Raw genomic sequence first — 27436 nt, 5'->3', positions numbered from 1 at the left:
AGCATAGGAAAGTAGTCGGTGTCTGCTTTTCTGATAGAACTTTACTTTTTCCTAGCCAACTGTGAGTTTTTATGGAGAAATATGTGAGTATAGACAATATAAGGGTAAATATGACACACCTGAAGGTTCTTAATATTTCAGATTTTCCATGAACACTTTTGATGGGAAGCAATGGTATAGAATGTTTGTTAGTAATTTTTAATTCTGCCTGAGCACATGCATACGATTTGTGTTATGAGGCGGGTGCACAGGCGCACCCTTAGCACTTGAGCTTTGCCAAATGTCTCACATCCTCATCTCCTCGCAGCTCTTCTGTACTACACTTATCCAATGCTTGTGCAGCAATTCTTCTCAAATCTACACAGACTTTTTCTTTTTTTAATGGGGAAAGAAAAAGCTTCTCTACCCTTCTCCCCACAAGCAAAATTATTCCTGGTGGTATTGGAGAAAGGGAAGAATTTGAGAAAGTGATGGTTCTTAGTCCTAAGGCAAAGTTCTCCTTTAGTCTTAACTAGATGGTATTTTTAAGTTAATGAATGAGGGTCACAGAACTTAAAAAAAAAAAAAATTTTTTTTCCATATGTTTATTTAGCAATTGTGTGCCAATTTGAACACTTGGAAATGCTTTGGGTTCTATGTAATGGATATATCCAATGTAAGAAGTCATTTGTGGTTCGCATCTAGGGAAAACTGGCAAGAATCACTGTGGAACTTGTAAAAATATGGTCGAGTAGGTCTAAGTATCCCGTGAGTGTCTTAATTTTTAAGTTTGGATTTATTATTTGAAGTTCCTCAAGTGATTCTGACACTTATATACAAATGATAGCCTCTGGTCCATTACATATTTTTAAAAGAGCAAACACAAAAAGGAAAACTACCTTAATGTGATGAAAAGTCCTTTGGAGCTAAAATTACTATATAAGGTCTTAGGTTTTTCAAAGAATGTTCAAAATTAAGATATTGCACTTATATTGGTAGGAAAAAAATTGCTTTGTTGTAGGGGAAAAAACATCACAAAGTTCGGTGAAGCAAAAAGAAAGTTTTATTCGGCATATATTCAAAAAGACAAAAGTTGAGAAGTGGGCAAGCATGCTACCAGAACTAATGTCTGCCCAAGTCCAAGGAAATATTACAGAGTAAGCAAGAATGGGCAAACGGGCAAGCACGTTTCGCAGCCATGTCTGCCCGAGTCCAAGAAGCATTACAGAATAAACAAGAATGGGAAAACAGACAAGCATGCTGCCACAGACATGTGTGTCCAAGTCCAGAGAATATTGCAGAATAAACAAGAATAGGAAAACAGACAAGCAGCCTGCCACAGCTCTGTCTGTCTAAGTCCAAGGAAGGTTATAGAGCCATCAGTATATATTAACATTAAAAATATATATTAACATTACAAATGGGCAAAACCATTGAAAGCTTCACCTTTTCACAGATTGGCTAGGAACTGTCATCCTACATTTTCAGTTGTCTCTCAATGATCATTGGTACAGGTTTCAGTAAAGGAGAGTCAGGAGGGTCTTCATTGGTCCAACAAATTTCTATTCACTATATGTTAATAGAAAAAGTTAAGAGTGGAAAGTCTTTTGTGTTCTGGCTTATGTGAAAGGTTCCCTAAAAGATATTTTCCAAGATTATTGTATCTACTTTTTTTTTACTGTTTTTATCTCAGGGCCCAATTGATGTGTCCTTGTGAGTCCTTGTGAGCTCTTGTGAGCCCAACATGAGCTGGGTCACATTCTCTACGCTCAAGGACAGGAATTCCAATATTATTTCCTAAATCAGTTTGGAAAGTAGGTGGTGGCAGTGATGGTGGTATATGTGTTTAAATATATGTATATACTATTTTTTTTCTTTTTTTAAGTTACATAGCAAACTTTTGGAGACAGAGCGCCAACTAGGGGAAGCTCATGGTAGGTTGAAGGAGCAGAGACAGCTTTCAAGTGAAAAACTGATGGATAAAGAACAACAAGTGGCTGATCTACAGCTCAAACTTTCTCGTTTAGAGGAACAGGTAAACTAACATTTCAAATTAGTGTATAGTAGCAAATTTATTGATAGACTTGAGGCGTTTTAAATATTGTTAGGGTTCATCAATCTTTTCATTGACAAGAGCTTAATTGGGCATTTATTTTTTATCTTTAAAACATTTATTTCTCCCCAATAAAAACAGCCTTCTTATTAATGACATGAAGTCATTTTGTTATGATTGTGTTCTGTAAAGTTCATAATATAGACATACAGAGAAGATTATTACCCTTTCACATGCAGGTAGGAGAAATTCTGAAAGTAAATCTCTTGTCAGGCTGCTGAAGGAGGAGTCTTCCTATTCAGGAAGGATCACTTACTAATGAAACGGTAAACATGAATGCTTGGTGAAGATCACTGATGACATATAGTTGGTACATACAAACTTTGAGTTTACATTTAAGGGTTTTCACTTTTAAAAATGAAATGTAAGATTGAATGCTATCCTAATTAAAATTGGGATAGCTAAAAATTGGACCCATAGTATGATTAAAGTCAAAGTTAATTCATTATGTCTTTTATTAGAATTTGACAAACATTCACAGCTAAAACCTGTAACTTCAGCAGTAGTTTGTCTTTTAGACTCAGAATCTTAGATGTGGTAGAGATTTCTATTTTTTTTTAGTAAATGATAACCAAGATTGTTTTGGAACAAAATAAATGCTGATACTGTGGTTTAGATTATTGGTACACATAATTCTTATGTCATTAATTCCTTGAGCATTTTAGTATACAAAAAATAATAAACTAAATGCCAGACAGGAGAAAGAATTTTCAGAATGAGAGTCTATTTTTAGAGAATAGTTTCTTCATCAAGGGATTAAGATTCTATTAGTACTGAGATACTGCTTTTCAAAGTTGATCTTATATATTGTCTAAATTTAGTTTTCTATTCAGAGTTGAGAATTGTGAGATTTGAAGTAATGCTAGATATTTGTATGTGGTAGTATTATGCCTTTAAGTTGTCAGCTTAAAGTCTTCATTTTTTTAAGTTGAAGGAAAAAGTAACAAATTCCACAGAATTGCAGCATCAATTAGAGAAAACAAAACAGCAGCATCAAGAACAGCAAGCTCTTCAACAAAGCACTACAGCAAAACTTCGAGAAGCCCAGGTAAACATGATTTGAATTATTAGCCTTTCAAACAAAAATTTAACTAAACCACTATTCTTCTGTTGATGACTTTGATACAAACAATTTGTGTAGAGAAGGTGGTAGGAAAGTCTGACTGGAGAGAGTTCAAGAGAGAATGGGAAGACAGAAGTCTGATGGAGTGAACATAGATAACTTTTTCTAGGAGTTTTACTATAAAGGAATGAGTGTTAAAGCTAGGGTTGGGAATTTGGCACAGGCATTCAGCAAAGTGCACTTTCTTATGCTGTACCCAGAATTGTATTTATTCACCCAGCCACAGGCAAAGCTGGGAAATGACAGCCTTTCCTCTTCCTATAGGCAGGTTGTCTCTCACACTGAGGGGAGAGCAAGGGATTAAATGGAATGCCTAGTTCCTTTTTCCAAACTTTTCCAATCAGTTTACTTTTCATTCCCTAGGGAGGAGTAAGAAAAAGATGGGAAAAAGACTAACGAAAGTCTCTTATTGTAGAAACATGAGAAGTCCTAAAAACATTAAAGAGATATAATGAGTATAGGTCTAGGGGTGTGTGTGTGTGTATAAAATTATTATGGCAGTATAGAGGACAGTTAGCTAGCCCAGATGGCATGTGGAAAAGAGCAGTCATAGAAAACTTCTTAGTAGTGGCACTCTGAGTCACAAAGGATGAGCAGATGTTCTTGGTAATAGTGAGGCGTATACGTCATGTAGAAGTTATAAGGACAAAGACACTGAGGTTAGTACAAATTAAACTTCGTTTTTGCTGGAACTTAAAGTATAAGTTAGGGCTAGAAGGACATTGAGGTCTTTTTGACATTGAAGAATAGAAATGAGGTCATGAAGGAGTTGGGTGATGGTCAAGAAGTGTTGGTCACAGAATAGGAGAGTTGAAACTTTTCATTTGGGAGTGAGTGATTAAAATGTAGAATGAGCGGAAGTCCAATAATTAAGATAATATGAATGATAAAGCTGTGCTCTTAATTCTCTGTGTATTTCGAATCTTCCAGGAAATTGGCAGAAATTGGGATAGAGAAGAAGACTAAATCAGGTCTCAAGTGTTCAGTGAATGAGGCAGGGACTAGATAGATGATAGCAGCAAAGAGTAGAGGGTAGGATAAGTGAATGTCTTACTTCCCAAAGCAGCATGAAGCTTTTACACGAAGGAGAGAGTAATGGCAGTGAATAACCAGGAAAAGAACAATCTTCCCTGCTTGCTGAATGCAGTAGGCCTTACTGACTAGAAAGGGTTGAAAGGGAGTCAGCATCTGTAAAGGGAGAATCAGATTTCAATTCAGACTTGGAAATAGAATGACTGTTCTGGGAAAAAGTTTAGGCCTGGAACTGTGGTTCCAGAAGATTAGTGAAATGTGGAGAAGAGGGGTTATTAGTAGCAGGAACAGAAGGTGACAGCAGAGAGGTTAGGTTGCTTTCATCATTTTGTGATTGAAGTTTAGAGGGATGAGAAACATTTGAAAGTTCCTGATCTCAAATATTTTAATATTGACACAAGTCATTGAGGATTCCAGGTTTTTCTGACTTTGTCTCAGCAAGGTAAGGACGGCTGCTATAAGGTTGACGCAGAGGGGCTGACTAATGCCTTGTTCTGCATAGGGGCCCTTTTAAAAATGGCTGGGGTAGAGGCAAAGGCTGTGGGGTCAGATAGCTCCAAAAAGTTTATGGGTATTTTTCTAAATGTGGGCCATTGCATTGTGCTCTGTGTAGCATTAAACCAAAACAAAAACCTGTTGTCATCAAGTTGATCCCTACTTGTAGTGACAGTATAGGACAAAGTATGACTGCCCGCACGGGGTTTCCAAGGAGCAGCTGGTGGGTTCGAATTGATAACCTTTTGGTTAGCAGCTGAGCTCTTGACCACTGTACCACCATGGCTCCATGTAACATTAAGACCCTTGATAAAGTGAAAGAATAACGATCCCTTTATAATTACAGATTGATAGAAGGGTCCTGTTGGGGTATTGAAGTGAGTCTGTGTGTGTGTGTGTGTGTGTGTGTTAGAGTGCAATCATTCATTTTTCTGTTCATTGAACAAATATTTCAGAGGCTATGTGTCAGGCATTTTGGATACGTCAGTGAATAAGACAGACAAAAGTCCCCATCTCATGGAGCATATTTTCTAGTGAAGTTGGGAGGTGGAGGAAGGCAGGTAAACATGAAAAACAAGTAAATACATCATTTAGTGTGCTAGACCGTTAAGTGCTATGGAAAGAAAAAATAGTCAAGATGGGGTTATTTGGAAAGGTTGCAGTTTTAAATGTAACGGTCACAGTAGGCCTGATTGAGAAGGTGACATTTGAACAAATATTTGAAGGAGAGGGAGTGATCCATGTAACCAATTCGGGGCAGAATCCTAGGCATAAGGAACAATTAGTGCAAAGGCTGCAAGGTAGGAGTGTGCCTGGCGTGATTAAGGAATAATCAAGTGTCTCCTGTGCGTGACATGAATTGAATAAGGAAGTAAGTAGTAGAAGGTGAGGTCAGAGTGTTAGGGAAAAAAATGTGGTTAATGGAAGGTCTTTTTGTGTGTGCTTGTTAATTCTAGTTTGTTATCAAAAATACAGATTTATTTTATTCAATATATAGTTCTAATTATTTAATTGAATGTTAAAATGTAATAATTGTTTTAAAAATAAGAGTTTGATTCATAAAATTTATTGTTAATCACTAAGTTTGAAAATGTCACAGTCTTTAAGGTAGTAGTTTTCATTCTTTATAGAACGATTTGGAACAAGTGCTGCGTCAAATTGGCGATAAGGACCAAAAGATCCAGAACCTTGAAGCCTTATTACAGAAGAGTAAAGAGAATATTTCCTTACTAGAAAAAGAAAGAGAAGATCTTTATGCAAAAATTCAGGCTGGTGAAGGAGAGACGGCTGTTCTTAACCAGTTACAAGAAAAAAACCATACATTACAGGAACAAGTAAGCTTCTAAATGTGTTAAATTTCTAAAATTTACTTTTATTTAAACCTTACTAAATATTTTATTTAAATAATTCTTCATTCTGGCTCTTTTTAGTGCTTTTTTAAGTTAAAATATATGTCAGAGTTTATTAAAGGAAGTTTTCTATTTAATTGTAGTAAAAAAAACCCCATGAAATTTGCCTTTTTAATCATTTAAAGTATACTCAGTGGCATTAATCATATTCACAATGTTGCATAATCATCACCACTATTCACGTCCTAAAATTTTCAACACCCTAAACAAAAATTCTGTAAGTACTTTTAAAATATATTTTTTTTTGACAAATAACGCCTCATTTACCTTAGAAATTAGTTCCTATTGTAGTAAAAGTAAATTAACATGATTTGACAAAGGGAATCTACAGTTCATATCTCAGGATGTAACTTCCTATGTGTGTGACCATGGGTAAATTATTTTACCTTATTAGCTCATTCGAAAAAAAGAGGTATTATTAGTATGTGTACTTGCCTATTTATAGATAATAAAATGAATAAGACATTTATAAATGAAAGGTACTAGTCAAGTGTTAGTTGTTACTGTATATTGGTTAATATATAGACTTAATGGTTACTTATATTTTGATAATGTATATGCCTAATAATAATTTTAATAAGTTGCCTATTGTTCCAATATTCATATGTAGTATAAGAGAAAATTATAAAATATAGTTGAATACATTTTCAAACTGAACAGAATTAAAAGTTGCTTTTTTTGGAGAATTGCCCAATTAGAGAATTATAATTACCTAGATGAGAAAGTGTTAAAATACTATTAATTTTAGATACATTTGGGATTAGAATGTACCACAAACATTTCCCCAAATTCCAAAGTTAACCTTTGTGACCAGCTTTTATGAAGAATTCTTTAGTTTGGTTTTTAGTTGTAAGTTTCATACAACTTGACATTCTTTATCACATAATATGACTAAGAAAGCCTATGCATGTCTTATTTTTTAAAAAAGAATACTTCAAATAAATTTATGTATTTCTACTTCTGACTGTGTTAGGAGTAATGAGTACCTATTTAGCCCTCTCACCAAAAACAATTACAAAAGTGGAATAAAAATATACAAAGCCACTGTTTTCAGATACTGGGCAAAAGGCAGTGCAGGAGAAGAGAGAGAAGGAAGGTGAATGTTTTGGCTATGCCAGCATTTCACCTGGGGACATTTTTCAGACTGATATATGTAGGTAGTGTACACTGATGGTGTAAAAAAAGATGGTGTAGTTTGGGGGAATCCAAGCAAAACACAGTGGTCTCACTAAACTGAGCAGTGAGGGGTGGAAAATCAGGGAGGTTGAGGCAGCTTGAATTCGTAGGGCAGAATACCAGAGAGGAAGGAGCAATGCGGAGAAAAAGCTCCCGAAATCTGAGTAGGAATCCACGGGAGCCATTGGCTGAATGCTAAGCTTTGTGCTCATAAGGTAGGATTCTACAAAGTGAGGCAGTGAACAATTATCAGGGAGCTATAGACTGAAAAATTTTTAGAGCTCACCCTGGGCTGGGATATATTCAAGTCATTCTGGAGGGTGGAGCCAACATGACACCACACCATCCCTCCACAGCAAAGACCCAAAAAACTAAGTAAAACAGAGACGAATGTCAGTCTTGGAACCCTAAGCCTGAAATGAAGAGATAAAGAACTCAACCAGGCACCGAGTGGAATAAGAAACTGACAGAGAACAGAGAGCGAGGAGAGAGATGAGCAGAAGTCCTTTATCAGCTAACACAGCACGGATTTGCCATATTGGACTCATGTTAGAGATTGCCTGACAGGGATTATGGGAAAGCAACTTGACGGAGCCCCCAGCAGGAGACAGAGCACCCGGTAACCAGGAATACATGCTTTCCCACCTCCCACCCCTTGACTTCCACTGCTTCCCAGCAGGCCGAGTGACTGCAGCCTGGAGGCATCAGCTCCATGCCATGTGGATTTACCTTGTCCACACGGGCTGCCTCATTCAGAGCCGTTTCTTTGTTACTGGTGTTGCTTTTTTCGGCTTCTTTTGGTTTCTTCCCCACCTCTCACCTCCTCACCCTCCTTTTTCTTGAACACCTGGCTGCATATGCCATCTTTGCGTTTTCTTGACAGGCTGTGAAGCACTGCTCGGCTGGAAAACTGCTTCCCTGGTCTGCGCTGCCATGCTGGTGGAATCCCTGGGGCCTTTTTTTTGTTTGTTTTCTTTATTTCTCGATTTCTCGTCTCTCTCTACTTACCTACTTTTCCTGTCTCCTGAATAGCTGGCACTGTGTACCATCTCTCTCTGTTCTAGCCTAGCTGTATTGTGTGGCTTGGGAGCTACTTCCCTGTCTGTGCAGCTGCGCTGGTGGGATCCTGGGGGGGATTTCTTTTTTCTTTTTATTTATTTTTTTTCCTTTTTGCCTTTCTTCATTTCTCAGATTCTCATCTCTTTCTACTTACCTTCTTTTCCTGCCTCCTGAATACCTGGTGCTGTGTGCTATCTCTGCACCTTCTAGCGGGGCTGTACTGCTCAGCTTGGGAGCTACTTCCCTGGTCATGTACCTGTGCATGTCGGATCCCTGGGGGGCATTTCTTTTCTTTTTTTTCTTTCTTTCTGTTTTTCTTCATTTCTCAGTTTCTAATTTCTCTCTACTTCCCTTCTTTTCCTGCCTCATGAATATCTGGCATTGTGTGCCATCTCCATCCCTTCTAGACGGGTTGTGTCACAAGGCCTGGGAGTCACTTCCCCAGTTACTAATGGGATCCCTGGGGGTACTTCCTTGTTTTTTAAATATTTATTTATTTATTTTCTCTCTTTTTCCTTTTTGCTTTCCTTCATTTCTCAGTTTTTCAACTCTCCACTCCAACAGCAGTCTCCCTGAGTACTTTTTTTTTTTTTTTGGCACCTGTTTCTCTCTCCTCTCTCTCTTCTTTCCCATACATATCTCAGATCCCCACATCACAACTTCCTTCTCCCTCCTGCCTCCCTGCACTATGCAGGGAACATTGTACCTTTGAGCAGCACAGGCACAGCCTACCAGAACCTACTCTCCACTGGCCCCTGGCCTGCCTTCTTGGCCCCAGTACGTGCCACAAACAACCCATCCCAGCCCCTACGTTTCAGCTGGACCTGCCCCACTGCACATAGCTGAGTGACTGGCCCTGCCCATTGAACAAGGAGGTAAAAAGCATTGTACTCACAGATGAGCAAACAGCAAAGAACACACAGCTCACCTGCTTAGACATAACCAAATAAAACAAAAAAGCAGGATGAAACAAATCTACAATCAATAAATGAACTACTGAATGTCCCAAAGTCAGGAGACAATATCAAAACATATTAAAAAAAAAAACAGGGCAGGATGGTTGTAGTAGGTGTCCGAAATAAAACAGTAGATGACTTTCCTGTAGAAGAAATGCACTGGAACTACCACGGGGAATTCAAATGTCCAATATTCAGAGCTATCCAAGAATTGAAGCAAAAAGCAGACATAAATGAGGAAAAAATAGACAAATTCATGGAAAATACAGAACAATGGAAGAATTCAGGAAAATAATACAAGAACAAAATGTCAAAGTAAATTTACAACTAAAAATCATACAAAAAACAATGTTAGAAATCCAAAAGATAAACAACAAGATTTCAGAAAGGGACAATGTCGTAGAAGGTCTGAGGAGCAAGTCTAAAAAAGTGGAAGACAGGGTTAGCGAAATTGAAGACAAATACTTGGATACCACTTTGAGGAAATGAAGAAACCCTGAGAATGACGTGGGATACAATCAAAAGCAAAAATTTGCGAGCGATGGGAGTTCCAGAACAGGGAGAGAAAACGGAAAACACAGAGAGGATCACTGAAGAACTGCTGACAGAAAACTTCCCTAATGTCATGAAAGATGAATAGCTGACCATCCAAGAAGCTCAAAAAACCCCATATAGGATAGACCCCAAAAGAAAATCACCAAGGCATATCATAATCACACTCGATAAAACCAAAGACAAAGAATCCTGAGAGTAGCTCAAGAAAAACAAAAAGTCATATGCAGAGGGGAAAAAATAAGACTAGGCTCTGATTACTTGGTAGAAACTTTTCAGACAAGAAGGCAATGGAATGATTTATATAAAACTTTGAAAGAAAAAAGTTGCAAACCAAGAATAATATATCTTGCCAAACTCTCGTTCAGATATGATAGAGAAATTAGGACATTTCCAGATAAACAGAAATTAAGGGAATATGTAAAAACCAAAGCAAATTTACAAGAATTATTAAGGGGAGTCCTTTGGCTTGAGAACAAACAACATGAGACAACACTCTGAATCTGGGATGCAAGATCACAGCAGTCAGATACCAACTTAGGAAATGAACTCTTAAGGACTATTCAAAACCAAAAGATTTACAACAGGGAACCAGAGAGGCTCATCTGTAAATGACAACAACATCAGAACAATAAAGGAGGGAATAACGGTGTAGGTATAGAACTTTCTAATGGAGAGGAAGTTAAGGTGGTATCAAATAATAATCCATTATCGAGTTAAATCCAACTCATAACGACCCTATAGGACAGAGTAGAACTGCCCCACAGAATTTCCAAGGAGCCCCTGGTGGATTCGAACTGCTGACCTTTTGGTTAGCAGGTGTAGCACTTAACCACGAATAATAGACTGGTTCAAACCTAGGAAGATGAGGATAAATTTCAAGGTAACCACAAAGAAAGTTAACAAACCTACTCATCAAAATAAAGAAGAAAAACATAGTCTCAGTAAAAACAAAATCTACAAAAACAAAAGAAGTGGGAAAAAAAAAATTCCGTAAGAGGAATTCAGCACAAGAAAGGAACAAAGAAAATGTCAGCACCACAAAAAAAAGCACTACCAAATGATAACAATAAACTCACACTTACCAATAATTACACTGAACATAAATGGCCTAAGTGCACCCATAAAGAGACAGAGAGTGACAGAACGGATTGAAAACAGGATCCATCGATACGCTGTCTACAAGAGACACACCTTAGAATCAAGTTCCAGTCCTTGAGAGTATAAAAACCTGGTTGATCAGTTGGGGCATTCAGTGGAGATCTCAGAAATGTCACTTCTTCAGAGTAAAACTTAAGTGGCCGTAAAGTAAAAGGTAATATACACCTGACCTAACAAAGGTTAAAAACAGGCTTCAAAAGGTATATTAACTACCTGCTTCAACAAAACTCAACATTGTTTAAAGGAAGACAACAAAATCAAGACTCATTACAATAAACAGCAAATTTTACTAGACACTTGGAGAAACAAAAAATGTGAGCCAAAACTAGGAGAAAAATCATTCAGCAGAAACAGATCCTGAAATGAGAGATGATGGAATCATCAGACAAATACTTTAAAAAACCTCTTATTAATATGCTTGTAGATATAAAGGGAAATATATGCATAATGAAAGATAGAAATGGAAACTATAAGAAGGGATCAATGGAACTTCTAGAGATAAAAAATAAAAGCACCTGAGATGAAAATTTCATTAGATAGGCTTAATAGCAGATTACCCATTACCCATTGCCATCCAGCTGATTCCAACTCACAGCGACCCTATAGGACAGAGTAGAACTGCCTCATAGGGTTTCCAAGCAGTGGCTGGTGAGTTTGAACTACTGATCTTTTGATTAGTAGCCTAGCACTTAACCACTGTGGCACCAGGGCTCCAGTAGCTGATTAGGTAAGAAAAAACAACAACAACAAAAAAACAGCGTGATACAAGGCAATTGAAACTGTCTAAAATGAAGCATAGGAAGAAGAAAGCTGAAAAAGAAAATGAACAGTGCCTCAGTGACTATGGGACAATATCATGTAGTGTAGTTTACATATAAGTACCCAACCCAACCCAATGCCGTCGAGTCGATTCCAACTCATAGCGACCCTATAAGTAGAGTCACAAAAGAGGAAAGGAAGAAAATATTTATAGGAGTAATTGCTGAAAAATCATAAAATTTGATTAAAAATATAAATTCACCATGTGCATAAAAATGGAAAAAGATCCATGCCTCACACTATACACAAAAACAAATTCAAAGTGGATTAAAGACCTAAACGTGCAAACTAAAACCATAAAATTCTTAGAAGAAAATGCAGGGGGGCAACACTGTCAGGCCTAGCATTTAACAATGGATTATCTAATATAATAACAAAAGCCCAACAACAAAAGACAAAAGAAGTGAATGAGATCTCATAAAAATTAAAAACTTTAGTTCATCAAAAGACTTTACCAAAAAAATGAAAAGACAAGCTACTGAATGGAAGAATATCTTTGGAAACCATATATCTGACAAGACTCATATATCTGACAAGACTCTAATAACCAAAGTACGTATAAAACTTCAACAGCTTAACAACAGAAAGGCAAATAGCCCTGACATAAAATGGACAAAGGACTTGAATAGACATTGTACCAAAGAGGACATACACATGGCCACCAAACACAAGAAAAGGCCATCAGAGAGATGCAAATCAGAATCACAGTGAGATAACATTTCATTCCCACTAGCATGTCTAAGATTAAATAAATAAATAATAAATGTTGGCGAGGACATGGGGAAATTGGGACCCTTATCCATTGCTGCTGGGAATACAAAATGGTACAGCGGTTGGTGGAAAACATTGTGGCATTTCCTCAAAAAACCAAAAATAGAACTGCCCCATGACCCAGCAATTCTACTTCTAGGTAAATGCTCAAAACAATTGAAAGCAGAGACTCAAACAGTATACCAGTGTTTACTGCAGTACTATTCATAATAGCCAAAAGGAGAAAACAACCTAAATGCCCATCAACAGATGAAAGGATAAACAAAATGTGGTACATACATAAAATGGAGTACTACTCAGCTAGTAGGAGAAATGAAATCTTGATACATGCTGCAGTATGTATGGAGCTGGAAGACATTATGCTGAGTGAAATAAGTCAATCACAAAAGGACAAATATTATATGACCTCAGTTATATAAAAAGACAAGAAAAGGCAAATGTATAGACAACAAAGTTTATTAGTGATTACCAGGGGCAGAGGGGAGGGTTAACGGTGATGGAAAAATCATACTAATAAGCATAGGATTGCACAGCTGATTATTGTAATTACTGTCAATTACAGCACACCTGTGTACACCTGTAAAAAGTTGAACTGGCAGAAGTTATGTGGTAGATATATTGACAACAACAACAGCAACGAAAAAGAGTATGCTGCCGAGGCTGCTTACGTACAACGAAACCCCTCATGAGATTTGGCTCCTTGGTTTAGAGGTTTAGGGTCATGGTTTCATGGGACATTCCAGTTAATTGGCCTATGAATGTGTTCAGTGCTTCTGTTCTACTAGTTCTATCCTGTGCTATTTCCTTGCATAGTGCCTGGGGTCTTAAAACTTGCAAGTGGCCATCAGAGGCATGGCAGTTGGTTTCTATTCACCTGGAGCAACATAGTAAGAAGAGTCAGAAATCGGAGGAAATAGAATGCTTGGCTAATTGCCTCCATGAACAACTGCCACCTTTACCTCGAGACTAGAAGAACTGGATGGTGTCCAGCTACCATTACTGAACTTTTAAAAAAGTTTTTATTGTGCTTCAAGTGAAAGTTTACAAATCAAGTCAGTCTCTCATATAAAAATTTATATACACCTTGCTATATACTCCTAATTGCTCTCCCCCTAATGAGACAGAACACTCCTTCCCTCCACACTCTCTTTCCGAGTCCATTCCGCCAGCTTCTGACCCCCTGTGCCCTCTCATCTCCCCTCCAGACAGGAGTTAACCAACATAGTCTAATGTGTCTATTTGATCCAAGAAGCTCATTCTTCACCAGTACCATTTTCTATCCCATTGTCCAGTCTAATCCCTGTCTGAAGAGTTGGCTTTGGGAATGGTTCCTGTCTTGGACTATAAGAGGTCTGGGGACCATGAAAACTGGGATCCTCCTAGTCTCAGTTAGACCATTAAGTTTGGTCTTTTTACGGGGATTTGGGGTCTGCATCCCACTGCTCTCCTGCTCCCTCATGGGTTCTCTGTTGTGTTCCCTGTCAGGGCAGTCATCAGTTGTAGCCAGGCACCATCTAATTCTGGTCTCAGGCTGATGTAGCCTCTGGTTTATGTGGCACTTTCTGTCTCTTAGGCTCATAATTACCTTGTGTCTTTGGTGTTCTTCGTTCTCCTTTGAACCACGTGGGCTGAAACCAATTGATGCATCTTAGATGGCTACTTGCTAGCGTTTAAGACCCCAGACGCCACCCTCGAAAGTGGAATGCAGAATGTTTTCTTAATAGATTATATTATGCCAATTGAATTAGATGTCCCCTGAAACCATGGTCCCCAAACCCCCGCCCCTCTTGCACTGGCCTTCAAAGCATTCAGTTTATTCAGGAAACTTCCTTGCTTTTGGTTTCGTCCAGTTGTGCTGACCTCTCCTGTATTGTGTGTTGTCTTTCCCTTCACCTAAAGTAGTTCTTATCTACTATCTAATTAGTGAATACGCCTCTCCCTTCCTCTCTCCCTCACCCCTCTCTTAACCATCAAAGAATATTTTCTTCTCTGTTTAAACTGTTTCTCCAGTTCTTATTTTAGTGGTCTTTTACAATATTTGTCCTTTTGCAACTGACTAATTTTGCAACTGACTAATTTCCGGATTCCTCCATGTTATGAAATGTTTCACAGATTCATCACTGTTCTTTATTGATGCATAGTATTCCATTGTGTGAATATACCATAATTTATTTATCTATTCATCCTTTGAAGGGCACCTTGGTTGCTTCCATCTTTTTGCTATTGTAAACAGGGCTTCAGTGAACATGGGTGTGCATGTATCTGTTCATGTAAAGGCTCTTATTTCTCTAGGATATATTCCAAGGAGAGGGATTGTTGGATTGTATGGTAGTAGTACTATTTCTAGCTTTTCAAGGAAATGCCAAATTGATTTCCAAAGTGGTTGTACCATTTTACATTGCCACCATTCTGGATTAATGCCAGCCTTGTTGGAGTAAGATGAAATCTCATTGTAGTTTTGATTTGCATTTCTCTAATGGCTAATAATCGTGAACATTTCCTCATGTATCTGTTAGCTGCCTGAATGTCTTCTTTAGTGAAGTGCTTGTTCATATCTTTTGCCCATTTTTTAATTGGGTTATTTGTCTTTTTGTGGTTGAGTTTTTGCAGTATAATGTAGATTTCAGAGATCAGGTGCAAATTGGAAATGTCGTAGCTAAAAGCTTTTTCCCAGTCTGTAGGTAATCTTTTTAATCTTTTGGTGAAGTCTTTGGATGAGCATAGGTGTTTGATTTTTAGGAGCCCCAGTTGTCTAGTTTCTCTTCTGGTGTTTGTGCATTGTTATAATGTCTTGTATACTGTTTATGCCATGTATTAGGGCTCCTTACATTGTCCCTATTTTTTCTTTCATGATCTTTATCATTTTAGATTTTATATTTAGGTCTTTGATCCATTGTGAGTTCGTTTTTGTGCATGGTATGAGGTATGGGTCTTGTTTCATTTTTTTGCAGATGGATATCCAGTTATACCAGCACTATTTGTTAAAAAGACTGTCTTTTCCCATTTAACTGGCTTTGGGCCTTTGTCAAATATCAACTGCTCATATATGGATGGACTTATGTCTAGATTCTCAATTCTGTCCCATTGGTCTGTGTATCTCTTGTACCAGTACCAGGCTGTTTTGGCTACTGTGGCAGTATAATAGGTTCTAAAATCAGGTAGAGTGAGAACTCCTGCTTTGTTCTTCTTTTTCAGCTTCCATATGAAGTTGATGATTTGTTTCTCCCTCTCATTAAAAAAATGTCATTGGAATTTGGATTTGAATTGCATTATATCTGTAGATCACTTTTGGTAGAATAGACATTTTTACAATGTTGAGTCTTCCTATGCATGAACAAGGTATATTTGTCCACTTACGTAGGTCTCTTTTGGTTTCTTGCAGTAATGTCTTGTAGCTTTCTTTGTGTAGGACTTTTATGTCTCTGGTAAGATTTATTCCTAAGTATTTTATCTTCTTGGGAGCTACTGTAAGTGGTATTGATTTGGTGATTTCCTCTTCAGTGTTCTTTTTGTTGGTGTGGAGGAATCCAACTGATTTTTGTATATTTATCTTATAGCCTGATACTCTGCTGAACTCTTCTATTAGTGTCAGTAGTTTTCTGGAGGATTCCTTAGGGTTTTCTGTGTATAAGATCATGTCATCTACAAATAGAGATACTTTTACTGCTTCCTTGCCAATCTGGATGCCCTTTATTTCCTTATCTAGCCTAACTGATCTTGCTAGGGCCTCCAGCATAATGGTGAATGAGAATGGTGATAGAGGGCATCCTTGTCTGGTTCCCCATCTGAAGGGCAGTGCTTTCAGGCTCTCTCCATTTAGGATGATATTGGCTATTGGCTTTGTACAAATGCCCTTTATTATGTTGAGGAATTTTCCTTCTATTCCTATTTTGCTGAGAGTTTTTTATCATGAATGGGTGTTGAACTTTGATGCCTTTTCTGCATCAATTGATAAAATCATGTGATTCTTGTCTTTTGTTTTATTTATATGATGGATTACATTAATTGTTTTTCTAATGTTGAACCATCTGGTATCAATCCCACTTGATCATGGTGAATTATTTTTTTGATATGTTGTTGAATTCTGTTGGCTAGAACTTTGTTGAGCATTTTTACATCTAAGCTCATGAGGAATATAGGTCTGTAATTTTCTTTTTTTATGGTATCTTTACCTGGTTTTCTTATCAGGGATATACTGGCTTCATAGAATGAGTTTGGTAGTATTCCGTCCTTTTCTATGCACTGACATACCTTCAGTAGTAGTGGTGTTAACTCTTCTCTGAAAGTTTGATAGAACTCTGCAGTGAAGCCATCCGGACCAGGGCTTTTTTTTGTTGTGAGTTTTTTGATTACCTTTTCAATCTCTTCTTTTGATATGGGTCTATTTAGTTGTTCTACCTCAATTTGTGTTAGTTTAGGTAGGTAGTGTGTTTCTAGGAATTCACCCATTTCTTCTAGGTTTTCAAATTTGTTAGAGTATAATTTTTCAAAATAATCTGATATGATTCTTTTAATTTCAGTTGGATCTTTTGTAATATCGCCCCTCTCATTTCTTATTCGGGTTATTTGCTTCCTCTCCTGTTTTTCTTTTGTCAGTTTGGCCAGTGGCTTATCAATTTTGTTGATTTTTTTTCAGAAAACCAGCTTTTGGTCTTGTTAATTCTTTCAGTTGTTTTTCTGTTTTCTTTTTCATTTAGTTCTTCTCTAATTTTTATTATTTGTTTTCTTCTGGTGCCTGTGGGTTTCTTTTGTTGCTCTCTTTCTATTTGTTCGAGTTGTAGGGATAATTCTTTGATTTTGGCCCTTCCTTCTTTTTGGATGTGTGCCTTTATTGATATAAATTGGCCTCTGAGCACCACTTTTGCTGTGTCCCAAAGGTTCTGATAGGAAGTGTTTTCATTCTCATTGGATTCTGTGAATTTCTTTATTCCATCCTTCATGTCTTCTATGACCCAGTCGTTTTTGAGCAGGGTATTGTTTGGTTTCCAAGTGTTTGATTTCTTTTCCTTGCTTTTTCTGTTATTGATTTCTACTTTTATGATCTTATGGTCAGAGAACATATTTTGGATTCTGCTAAGGCTTGCTTTATGACCTAATATGTGGTCTATTCTAGAGAATGTTCCTTGTGCACTAGAAAAAAAAGTATACTTGACTGCTGTTGGGTAGAGTGTTCTATATACGTCTGTGAGGTCAAGTTGGTTGATTGTGGCATTTAGATCTTTTGTATCTTTATTGAGCTTTTTTCTGGATGTCCTGTCCTTCACCAGAATTGGTGCGTTGAAGTCTTCTACTGTTGTTGTGGAGCTGCCTATCTCACTTTTCAATGCTGTTAGAGTTTGTTTTATGTATCTTGTGTCCCTGTCATTGGGTACATAAGTATTTAATATGGTTATATCCTCCTAATATATTGTCCATTTAATCAATATATAGTGTCTTTTCTTATCCTTTGTGGTGGATTTAACTTTAAGGTCTATTTTGTCAGAAGTTAATTTTGCCACTCCTCCTATTTTTTTTATTGTTGTTTGCTTGATATATTTCTTTCCATCCTTTGAGTTTTAGTTTGTTTGTGTCTTTAAGTCTAAGGTGTGTCTCTTGTAGGTAGCATATAGATGGATAGTGTTTTTTAATGCATTCTGCCACTCCGTGTCTCTTTATTGGTGCATTTATCCATTTACATTCAGTGTAATTATGGATACGTATGAATTTAGGGCTGTCATTTTGATGTCTTTTTTTGAGTGTTTTTGACGGTTTCTTTTTCCCACTTAATTTTTTGTGCTGAGTAGTTTATATATTGTCTTTTCCTCATAGTCATTGTTGTCGATTTCGCTTCTGCAGAGTCTCTATTTTTTTCTTGTATTTTATTTTGATGCGTAGGGTAGTTTGTCTCGTTTGTGGTTACCTTAGTATTTACCCCTATTTTTCTAAATTTAAACCTAACTTTTATTTGTATTGCCTTGTGTTCATCTTCATAAAAAAGATACATGACTACATTGCTTAGTCCATCTTTATTGTGTGAATGTTGTCTTCTTTTACATAATAACATCGCTGTTTTCCTGTTTTGAGTGTTTTTTTAATCTTGATTTGTTGTTCTGATTTCCCTGTCTTGGTTGACATCTGATTGCTCTGCCCAGTGTTCTAGCCTTGGGTTGATAACCTGATAATGATTGATTTTCTAACCAAAGAGCTCCCTTTAGTATTCCTTGTAGTTATGGTTTGGTTTTTATGAATTCCCTAAACTTCTGTTTATCTGGAAATGTCCTAATTTCACCTTCATATCTGAAAGACAGTTTTGCTGTATATATGATTTTTGGCTGGCAGTTCTTTTCTTCCAGCGCTTTATGTAAAGCCATCCCTTTGCCTTCTTGCCTGCATGGTTTCTGCTGAGTAGTCTAATCTTATTCTTATTGACTCTCCTTTGTAGGTGAGTTTTTGTTTATCCCATGCTGCTCTTAAAATTGTGTTTATCTTTGGTTTTGGCAAGTTTGATTATAATATGTCTTGGTGATTTTCTTTTAAAATCTACTTTATGTGGAGTTTGATGAGTGCCTTGGATAGATATCTTCTCATATTTCACGATACCAGGGAAGTTTTCTGCCAACAAATCTTCAACAGTTTTCTCTGTATTTTCCGTTATCCCTCTGTGTTTTGGTACTCCAATCACTCATAGGTTATTTCTTTTGATAGAGTCCCACATGATTCTTAAGGTTTCTTCATTTTTCAAAATTCTTTTATCTGATTTTTCTTCAAATATATTGGTGCCTAGTTTTTTTTTTTAGTTCTTTATCTTCACATTTAGCAATTCTGCCTTCCAGTTGCTCAGTTGTTTTCCTCTGACTTTCAGTTGTCTAATTCTGTAATTTTATTGTTAATCTTCTGAATTTCTGATTGCTGTCTCTCTGTGGATTCTTGTAGCTTACTAAATTTTTCTTTATGTTCTTGAGTAACCTTTTTAATTTCTTCAACTACTTTGTCTGTGTATTCCTTGGCTCGTTCTGTGTATAGCCTGATTGCCTTCCTAATTTTATTCCTGATGACTTGAAGAGTTCTGTATAGTGATCTTTTGAATTTTGCATCTGGTAATTCCAGGAAGTCACCTTCATCCAGAAGATTAGTTGATTCTTTGTTCTGAGAGCTTTTTGAGGCAATCATGATCTGTTTCTTTATGCAACTTGATATTGATTGTTGTCTCCAAGCTATGGAAAAATGATTGTATTAGTTTATTTTATGTTTGCTTACTGTATTGTAGCGTTTTGCTTTATTTTGATATACCCAAATGGGTTGCTTGAGTGAGCTAGCTTGATTATTTTCAGCTTTGGAGCTCTGACGTCCTGTCCCCAGATGGCTAGAGGTGTTATCCTGTATACCCGTCTAGGAGTCCATTCACCTTTCTTGTGTGAATTCACCTCAGGTGTCCTGGTAGTTGATCATCAGGTGTGTGGTGCAGGCTCTGTCCTACAGTCTAAGAGGGGAAGGGTGATTGGTGTAGGTACTGATATCTTGTTGCAACAGGGGGCCACGCTCTAAGCAAGGCAGGGGGCTGAGAATCATCCCCCAAGTGTGTCTGAGGAAAGCATGTCCCTCTTCCCTAGAGCATTCTGGTGGGTCGTTTCTGCAGCTGGAGAGGGACCATGGGCTCCCAACATTTTTAATTGTAAGGATTGGGAGGTATCAGTTGTCGTTGGACCCCTGTTGCGTGTGGCTGGGTGACCTGAGTGGAGCCACCAGTCCTTAGGCCCCTGATGCGGGTAGGTGACGACCCTGTTTAATAGGCAAAGTGGTGTCAAACATCAAACACCCACCACCTCACTGCACAGATGAAACAGTTGTAGCGTGCCAACAAGGGCCTATTCTCCTGAAATAGGCCCACAGAAGTCCATGCAGTGGGGAAAGATATTCAAAGTCCGTGGACCATTTATGCCTGGACAGGAGCCACTTCTGTCCTGAGCTCCCCAGGTTAGTGGAGCTGACAAATTATCTTCTTCCCCAATTCCGAGCTTATTCCTTCTCCAAGGCCAGGAGGATGGCTGTATGTGCTCTACGGGGCCTATCTCAGGCCCACGGAAATCAATAGCCACTGAAGCTGGCTTGGAGGTGGGGGGGCGGTACAGTAAAATTATGCAAGTACTTAGCTTTTGCTGAGAGTGCCATTCTTCTCTGGTTCCAGAGGTGTGAGTAGGCTATGTGGCTGGCTGGTTCTTTCTGAGGAAACTGTGGCCTTACGCTACTACCAGCCCACTGCAGCTGCTCCTGGGAATGGTGCCTGAGGGAACCCAGCGATTCAGGTCTGGGAACTACTCTCCTCTTCTGAACCGACTCTCCCCACCCCCGCCGCTCAGTCCATTTTCTAACTGTGCATTTGATGTTCAGGGCTTCTAGGTTTTCATAAATATAATCGTTTTCACTTGTTTTTTTTGGTCTTTGTTGTAAGAGGGAATCGACGGAAGCATCTGGCTATTCCGCCATCTCTTCCATTAAAGATTCTATGAAAGAATCCTGATCAAAATGGGGAAAATGTAGAATGGAATTTCAAATTCTCATGTACTCTATGCTTTCTGGAGCCATGGAGGCTGAATGAACCCCTGAAACTGTTGCCCTGAGATAATCTTTAAAACTTACACCAAAAATATCCCCGAAGTCTTTTTAAAACCAAAATAATAGTTTAGCTCAGCTAGTAAAAAGTGTCTCATCATGAACATTATACTTTTTTAAGAACTATTTATATGGGATCAAATTGATAACAGCAGCTCTAAAGATTAGATAGAAACCTTAGAGGGCAGTGAGTCTTTGTTAATGGGGGAACAACTCAGAAAAGAGGGAGAGAATGGTTGCACAAATTGAAGAATGTAATCAATGTCATTGAATTGTACATGTATAAATGGTTGAATTCGTGTGTGTTTTCCTGAGTATATTCTTAACAACAGCAACAAAAAAAAAAAATCTATGGATTGAAGAAGCTGAATGAACTCTAAACATGTACACCAAAGAAAACCACACAAAAGTACATCATCATAAAATTGCAAAAATCAATGATAAAGACAAAACTCTGAAAAGCAAGTAGAGAAAAAGGCATACGTAAAAAATCAAGAAGTAAGATGGCCTTTGTTTGCCAGATGAGAAGATCGTTAACATAAAAAATCCTAAGGAATCTACAGAAAAATCCTTTAGAATTAATTTGAATTTAGAAAGGTTGTTGGATAAAATGTCAATATACAAAAAAATAAGTGTATTCATATATATTAGGAAACAATTAGAAAATGAAATCAAAATACCATTTGTAATAGCACCAGAAAACAACAGAACACACTTAGGAATCAATTTAATGCAAGATGTAGAAGACCTTTATACCAAAACAGTGCTGAGGAAAATTAAAGACGTTCTAAATAAACATACCATGTTCATGAATTGGAAGACTCAGTGTTGTTAGTGGCGTTTCTCCCCAAAATACTTTAGAAATTCATAGCCATATGAATCAAAATATCAGCAGACTTTTGTGTAGAAATTGACAAGCTGGTTTTAAAAATTATATGGCAACAGAAGGATTTGAAGTAGCCAAATAAGTTTTGAAAAAATAGAGACTGGAGTATTTCTGTTACCTATTTTAGGACTATAGTAATCAAGACCAGGTAGTATTTGTGTATGGATGGATTTTAGATCCTTAAAATAGAATAGACACATGCATATAGTCAATTGACTTTTTGACAAAGATGCCAAGGTAAGCTAATTGTAAAGGATAGTCTTTTTAACAGATGGTGCTAGAACAACTGAATATCTGTATGGAAATAAATAAGCTTTGACTCCCCTCAAACAATACACAAGAAAATTAACTCAAAATGGATCATAAACTTGAATAAAGAAGTTAAAACTATGAAGTCCCCAGAAAAAAAAGGGAAAATCTTTGTGGCCTTGGAGTAGATAGATTTCTTAGGTAGCGCACAAAAAGCCCCAATCATAAAGGAAAGCAGAAATGATAAATTGGATTTCATCTAAATTAAAAATATATGTTCTTCAAAAGATACTATTATAAAAGATAAAAGACAAGACACAGAGTTGGAGAAAATATTTGCAAGACATGTATGTGACAATTCAGAAATACCCAGAATCTATAAGGAGCTCTTATTATTCAGTCAAATTGTGGTTGGCTTGGGCTGGAGATGGGTGGGAGGTACTGATTGCAAAGGGGCCTGAGGAAACTTTTGGAGTAATGGAAATGTTTTGTATTTTGATTCTGGTGGTAGTTAAATGGGAGCCCTGGTGGCACAGTGATTAAGAGCTCAGCTGCTAACCAAAAGGTTGGCAATTTGAATCCACCGGCTGCTCCTTGGAAATCTTGTGGGGCAGTTCTGCTCTATCCTCCAGGGTCACTATGAGTCGGAATCGACTCGACGGCAAAGGGTTTGGTTTGGTTTTGGTGATTAAATGAGTATATACAGTCATCAAATCTCTTCAAGGTGTGCAGTTAAATTGGATGCATTTTATTTCGTAGAAATATAGCTCAGTAAGGTTGATCTTGGAAACCCTGGTGGTGTAGTGGTTAAGTGCTGCGGCTGCTACCTAAGAGGTCGGGAGTTCGAATCCACCAGGTGCTCCTTGGAAACTCTATGGGGCAGTTCTACTCTGTCCTGTAGGGTCGCTATGAGTCGGAATCGACTCAACAGCAGTGGGTGGGTAAGGTTGATTTTAACAGTAATAAAAACCTTTGACTTTCAAGTTATTTCTTATGATTTCTTATTATGTTTATTTATTTTTGGAAAGATGTGGAAAATTTTATTTGAAAAAATTGGTCTGTCATAGAGCAGTTTGATATATTCATGGTGCTTAAATTTGGGCTTTTTAATTCTTGTTATATCATTTGTAAACTTTCTAATTAGTGTCTTGCTTGTATGATAGGTAACTCAACTAACAGAGAAGCTGAAGAATCAGTCAGAAAGCCATAAACAAGCCCAAGAAAATTTGCATGACCAGGTACAGGAACAGAAGGCCCATCTTAGAGCTGCTCAAGACCATGTCCTTTCCCTAGAAACCAGTGTCAATGAGTTGAAGAGTCAATTAAATGAAAGTAAGGAGAAGGTTTCCCAGCTTGACATACAGGTAATATTGAGTTATGTTGTTTCAAATGAGTTTGTAATAATTAAGCATCATTTTTGGACCATGAAGTATTTTAAATTATGATGCTGTTCTTTCTTTTGCCATACCAATTAATATTAACAAATTGAGTGTGGGAATTAGATGAAGGTAGTATCTAGACAGTTTATTGAGCTTCCCTTTCTGCCTCTTTTTTTCTCTTGTGGCAAATTATGCCTCCCGAACCTGCTGGATCTTTTTTGCCTTTCTTTGTTTTGATCAAGTCCTTGTTACTGTTTTTGAAGCTTAGTTTATGGTTAAACTTAGATTTCCATGTTAAATATTTTTTAACTTTTACTTGTTAATTTTACTTTAAAGATTAGATTTAAAATAAATCTCTATATGGTACCATTATGTATGTATATTCTTTCAGAGGCCAATGTAGCAGCCTTCTCAATGAGCTAATCATGGAATGGGAATTAAGACATTTCTTTTTCTCTTCTCATCATTGGTTTCCTATTCTGTAGTACAGCAGAGAAAGTTATATTTCTTTCTTTCTTTTTTTTTTAGTGTTTTTCTCACCTCCCCTCTCCCCTCTCTAGTAACCATCAAAGATTGTTTATGTTTGTAAACTTTTTCATGAGTTTTTATAGTAGTGGTCTCCTGTAGTATTTGTCCTTTTGTGATTGACTTATTTCACTCAGCATAATGCTCTCCAGATTCATCCCTGTTGTGAGATGTTTCATTGATTCATCATTATTCTTTATTATTATGTAGTATTCCATCGTGTGTATGTCCCATAGTTTGTTTATCCATTCATCTGTTGATGGGCACTTTGGTTGTTTCTATCTTTTTGCTACTGTGAATGATGCTGCAGTGAACATGAATGTGCATATTCTATTCATGTGATGACTCTTATTTCTCTAGGATATATTCCTAGGAGTGGGATTGCTAGATTGTTTGGTCTATTTCTAGCTTTTTAAGGAAATGCGGTATTGATTTACGAAATGGTTGTATCACTTTACATTCCCACCAGCAGTGTGTGAGAGTTCCAAGCTCCCTGTAGCCTCTCTAATATTTGTAATTTTCAGTTTTTTTGATTCATCCCAGTAACATTAGGGTATATAATATTTCTAAGCCTTAATTTTCTTTATTTTAAGAGAATTATTCCATTAGAAATAAGAAATACAATAGTAAGATATTGTAACATGCATTTATTAGAATTTGAAGAGTCCACGTTTCATTTTTTTTCAATATTTATTTGATGAGTTATATGATAGTCCATTATATAGATGCCAGAATTAAGACAGAAGGGGAGGTGAAGGAGGGAGGGAGGACTGGAGCGAGAGAGTAAGGGAAGGGAACATGTATGAATGAATAGATTAAGATAGTCTTTGATTCCTTTTGCATTACAAGATCCTTCCCTTTACAAAGTACCACACACTTCACTGCTGTTTATCTGATAACTAGTTTTTTTTTTAGTTATTATAATTAGATCAGCCAGTTTTTCTTATTGTCGTTGCTGTCTTTATCACCTTAGCAATAACCGCTTCTTTGCCTTTAGTTCTTGAAAAATGGTACTATAGGTATTTCTCAGTTTTTGAAACTTTTCTCTAAAGTGTTAACTTCTTCATAAACTGGTGTTAGTTCATAAAGTAGGCAGTATGGCATTATTTTTCTTCCAAGGATTGGGAATCTGATAACAACTTCTAGTGCTTTTAGTGATACTATTAATAAGAGAGGGTCAACCAGTAATATTTGACCAAAAGGGTGTTGGCTGTGACTTTCCTTTAAGTGCAGTAAACAAAGGCAGATATGGTAATATTTTTTTGATGGAGTGTGCCTTTAAGTACGCAGATGTGATTTTAAGTGGTTTTCTAGTTTTCAGTCCTGAAACATGCTTTTTAATGTATAATAAAAAAAATTTGTCTAAGATTTTTCCTAGTATGCATGATTGTGACATCACCAAGGTAAATTACATGCATATATGTCACTGTATTGTGAGAGGGCTCTCCAGGGTCTTACTGTTTTAAGGGATTTAATGTAGAAGCTGTAACAATGCCGTTTTAGCAGTTGGTACTTTTTAGTCAAGCCTGAATTTATTGCACAGAAAGGGTCAACAGAGGGGCTCACTACATGAACAGCTATATTTTTTTACCCTCCATGAGAAGCATTTCTAAATTAAGGTAAACCAGTGGGATTATTACTTAATTCCCCCCCAAATTTTCTTTATGTGTAACATGATTTTGGAAGATGTATCACAGTAATTAAAGCATACCTGTATTAAAAGATCATGAGCAATTATCGTAGTCTTAAAGTATTGCCTTAATTTTTTTATTCCTCAGATAGATGAAATGTCGTGTATAAATGAAGAATATATTTTCTTCATAGTCTGTGCTGTATATTTATTATTTAGTATAGATTTACTACTTATCATTTAAAGTGAATGTATCTTTAGTTTTAACTTTTAATTCAGTGTAGATGCACGTACCTTGATACAACCATTGTTTCTGTGAAAATGTAAATAGTTCTTGAAAAAGGGTTCTTTAAATTTTTTTCATTTCTGCTTTAAATAACCCATGCAGTATAAATTCATCAGTCCTTTCTTCAAACAGCTAGAAGAATGTCCTCATTTCATACTTTTCTCAAGATACTTTAATTGCAAATATGTGTTTATCATTTTCTACTTTTTTGAAATAAGTTGTACTAAAGTTATTCAAACTCTTGAAAGTGTTACTTTTGATAGCAAGACAGGTGTTTTTGCTTGTTTGATTTTATTTCAAGCTTATTGTGATACATTTTTAATGTGTTGTTTCTTGACTTTTTATGTGTATCAAAAATAAAACCTTTTAAGTGAGAATTTATCAGGGAATACTGAATTTCACACAGTGTTTCCAGTTTGAATTTGTCATAGTCTGATTATTTTGAATTCTGGATTTCTGGAAGTCTTGATTGTCTTCTAAGCCGTCATTTCCTTTGGCATAGCCATTTAACTTATAACAGTAGGCAAACTTCAGATGTCAACTTCTGAAAAATACAGTGGCCCTTTTCAATAAAAACGTATACCTTCTTTTTCTTAGCAAAAGGGTGCTACAGTGTTTTGGTGCCATATAGGAACATCTTTTCACTATTTATCCAAACATTATTAGAAGTCTTCTCCCCTACCCATTCCTGTTTTGGGGATTTTCACATACATATTTTTTCATTGTCTAAATCTTTATGTATTTCACCAAAGGACCTAATTTTTTAAAAAATAATATAGTAATAAAAGCAGTGTGTATTCAAGCAAGGAGAAATCAAGAACTAAACAAAAATTAAATAACTTGTATATTTTGTTACAGATTAAAGCCAAAACTGAATTATTGCTATCAGCAGAAGCAGCAAAAACTGCTCAAAGAGCAGACCTTCAGAATCATTTGGATACAGCCCAAAATGCATTACAAGATAAACAGCAGGTAGGGGAACCTGATACCATTTCATACCATTTCATACCATAACGTAGTGCTTTAGTAGGTAAATTAATTGCAAACCTGTATAAAAATGATACTCAGGTTTATAGAATTTTGTGATGATAGACTTGTTTATGCCCCTTAATTCCTCCCTTAACCGAACTGAACCCAGTGCCATCGAGTCAATTCCGACTCATAGCGACCCTGTAGGACAGAGTAGAACTGCCCCATAGAGTTCCCAAGGAGCGCCTGGTGGATTCAAACCGTCGACCCTTTGGTTG

At 36.9% G+C, this 27436-nt stretch overlaps 1 protein-coding gene across 14 annotated transcripts in view; it reads left to right on the top strand.

Annotated features, from left to right (window-relative positions):
• The window catches only part of EEA1 (early endosome antigen 1), a 345249-nt gene that overhangs the window by 280859 nt on the left and 36954 nt on the right, over positions 1–27436 (top strand). For all 14 annotated transcript variants that reach the window (XM_049884056.1, XM_049884055.1, XM_049884053.1 and 11 more), the window contains 5 exons: positions 1865–2014; positions 3021–3140; positions 5873–6076; positions 23533–23733; positions 27048–27161. In XM_049884056.1, coding sequence (XP_049740013.1) covers positions 1865–2014; positions 3021–3140; positions 5873–6076; positions 23533–23733; positions 27048–27161 — 789 coding nt within the window. The remainder of the gene's footprint in view (positions 1–1864; positions 2015–3020; positions 3141–5872; positions 6077–23532; positions 23734–27047; positions 27162–27436) is intronic.

Source organism: Elephas maximus, chromosome 4, assembly GCF_024166365.1.
Source record: "Elephas maximus indicus isolate mEleMax1 chromosome 4, mEleMax1 primary haplotype, whole genome shotgun sequence".
Lineage (NCBI taxonomy): Eukaryota > Metazoa > Chordata > Mammalia > Proboscidea > Elephantidae > Elephas > Elephas maximus.
Note: the sequence above shows the minus strand (reverse complement) of the source record. Positions and strands in the feature narration are given on the sequence as shown.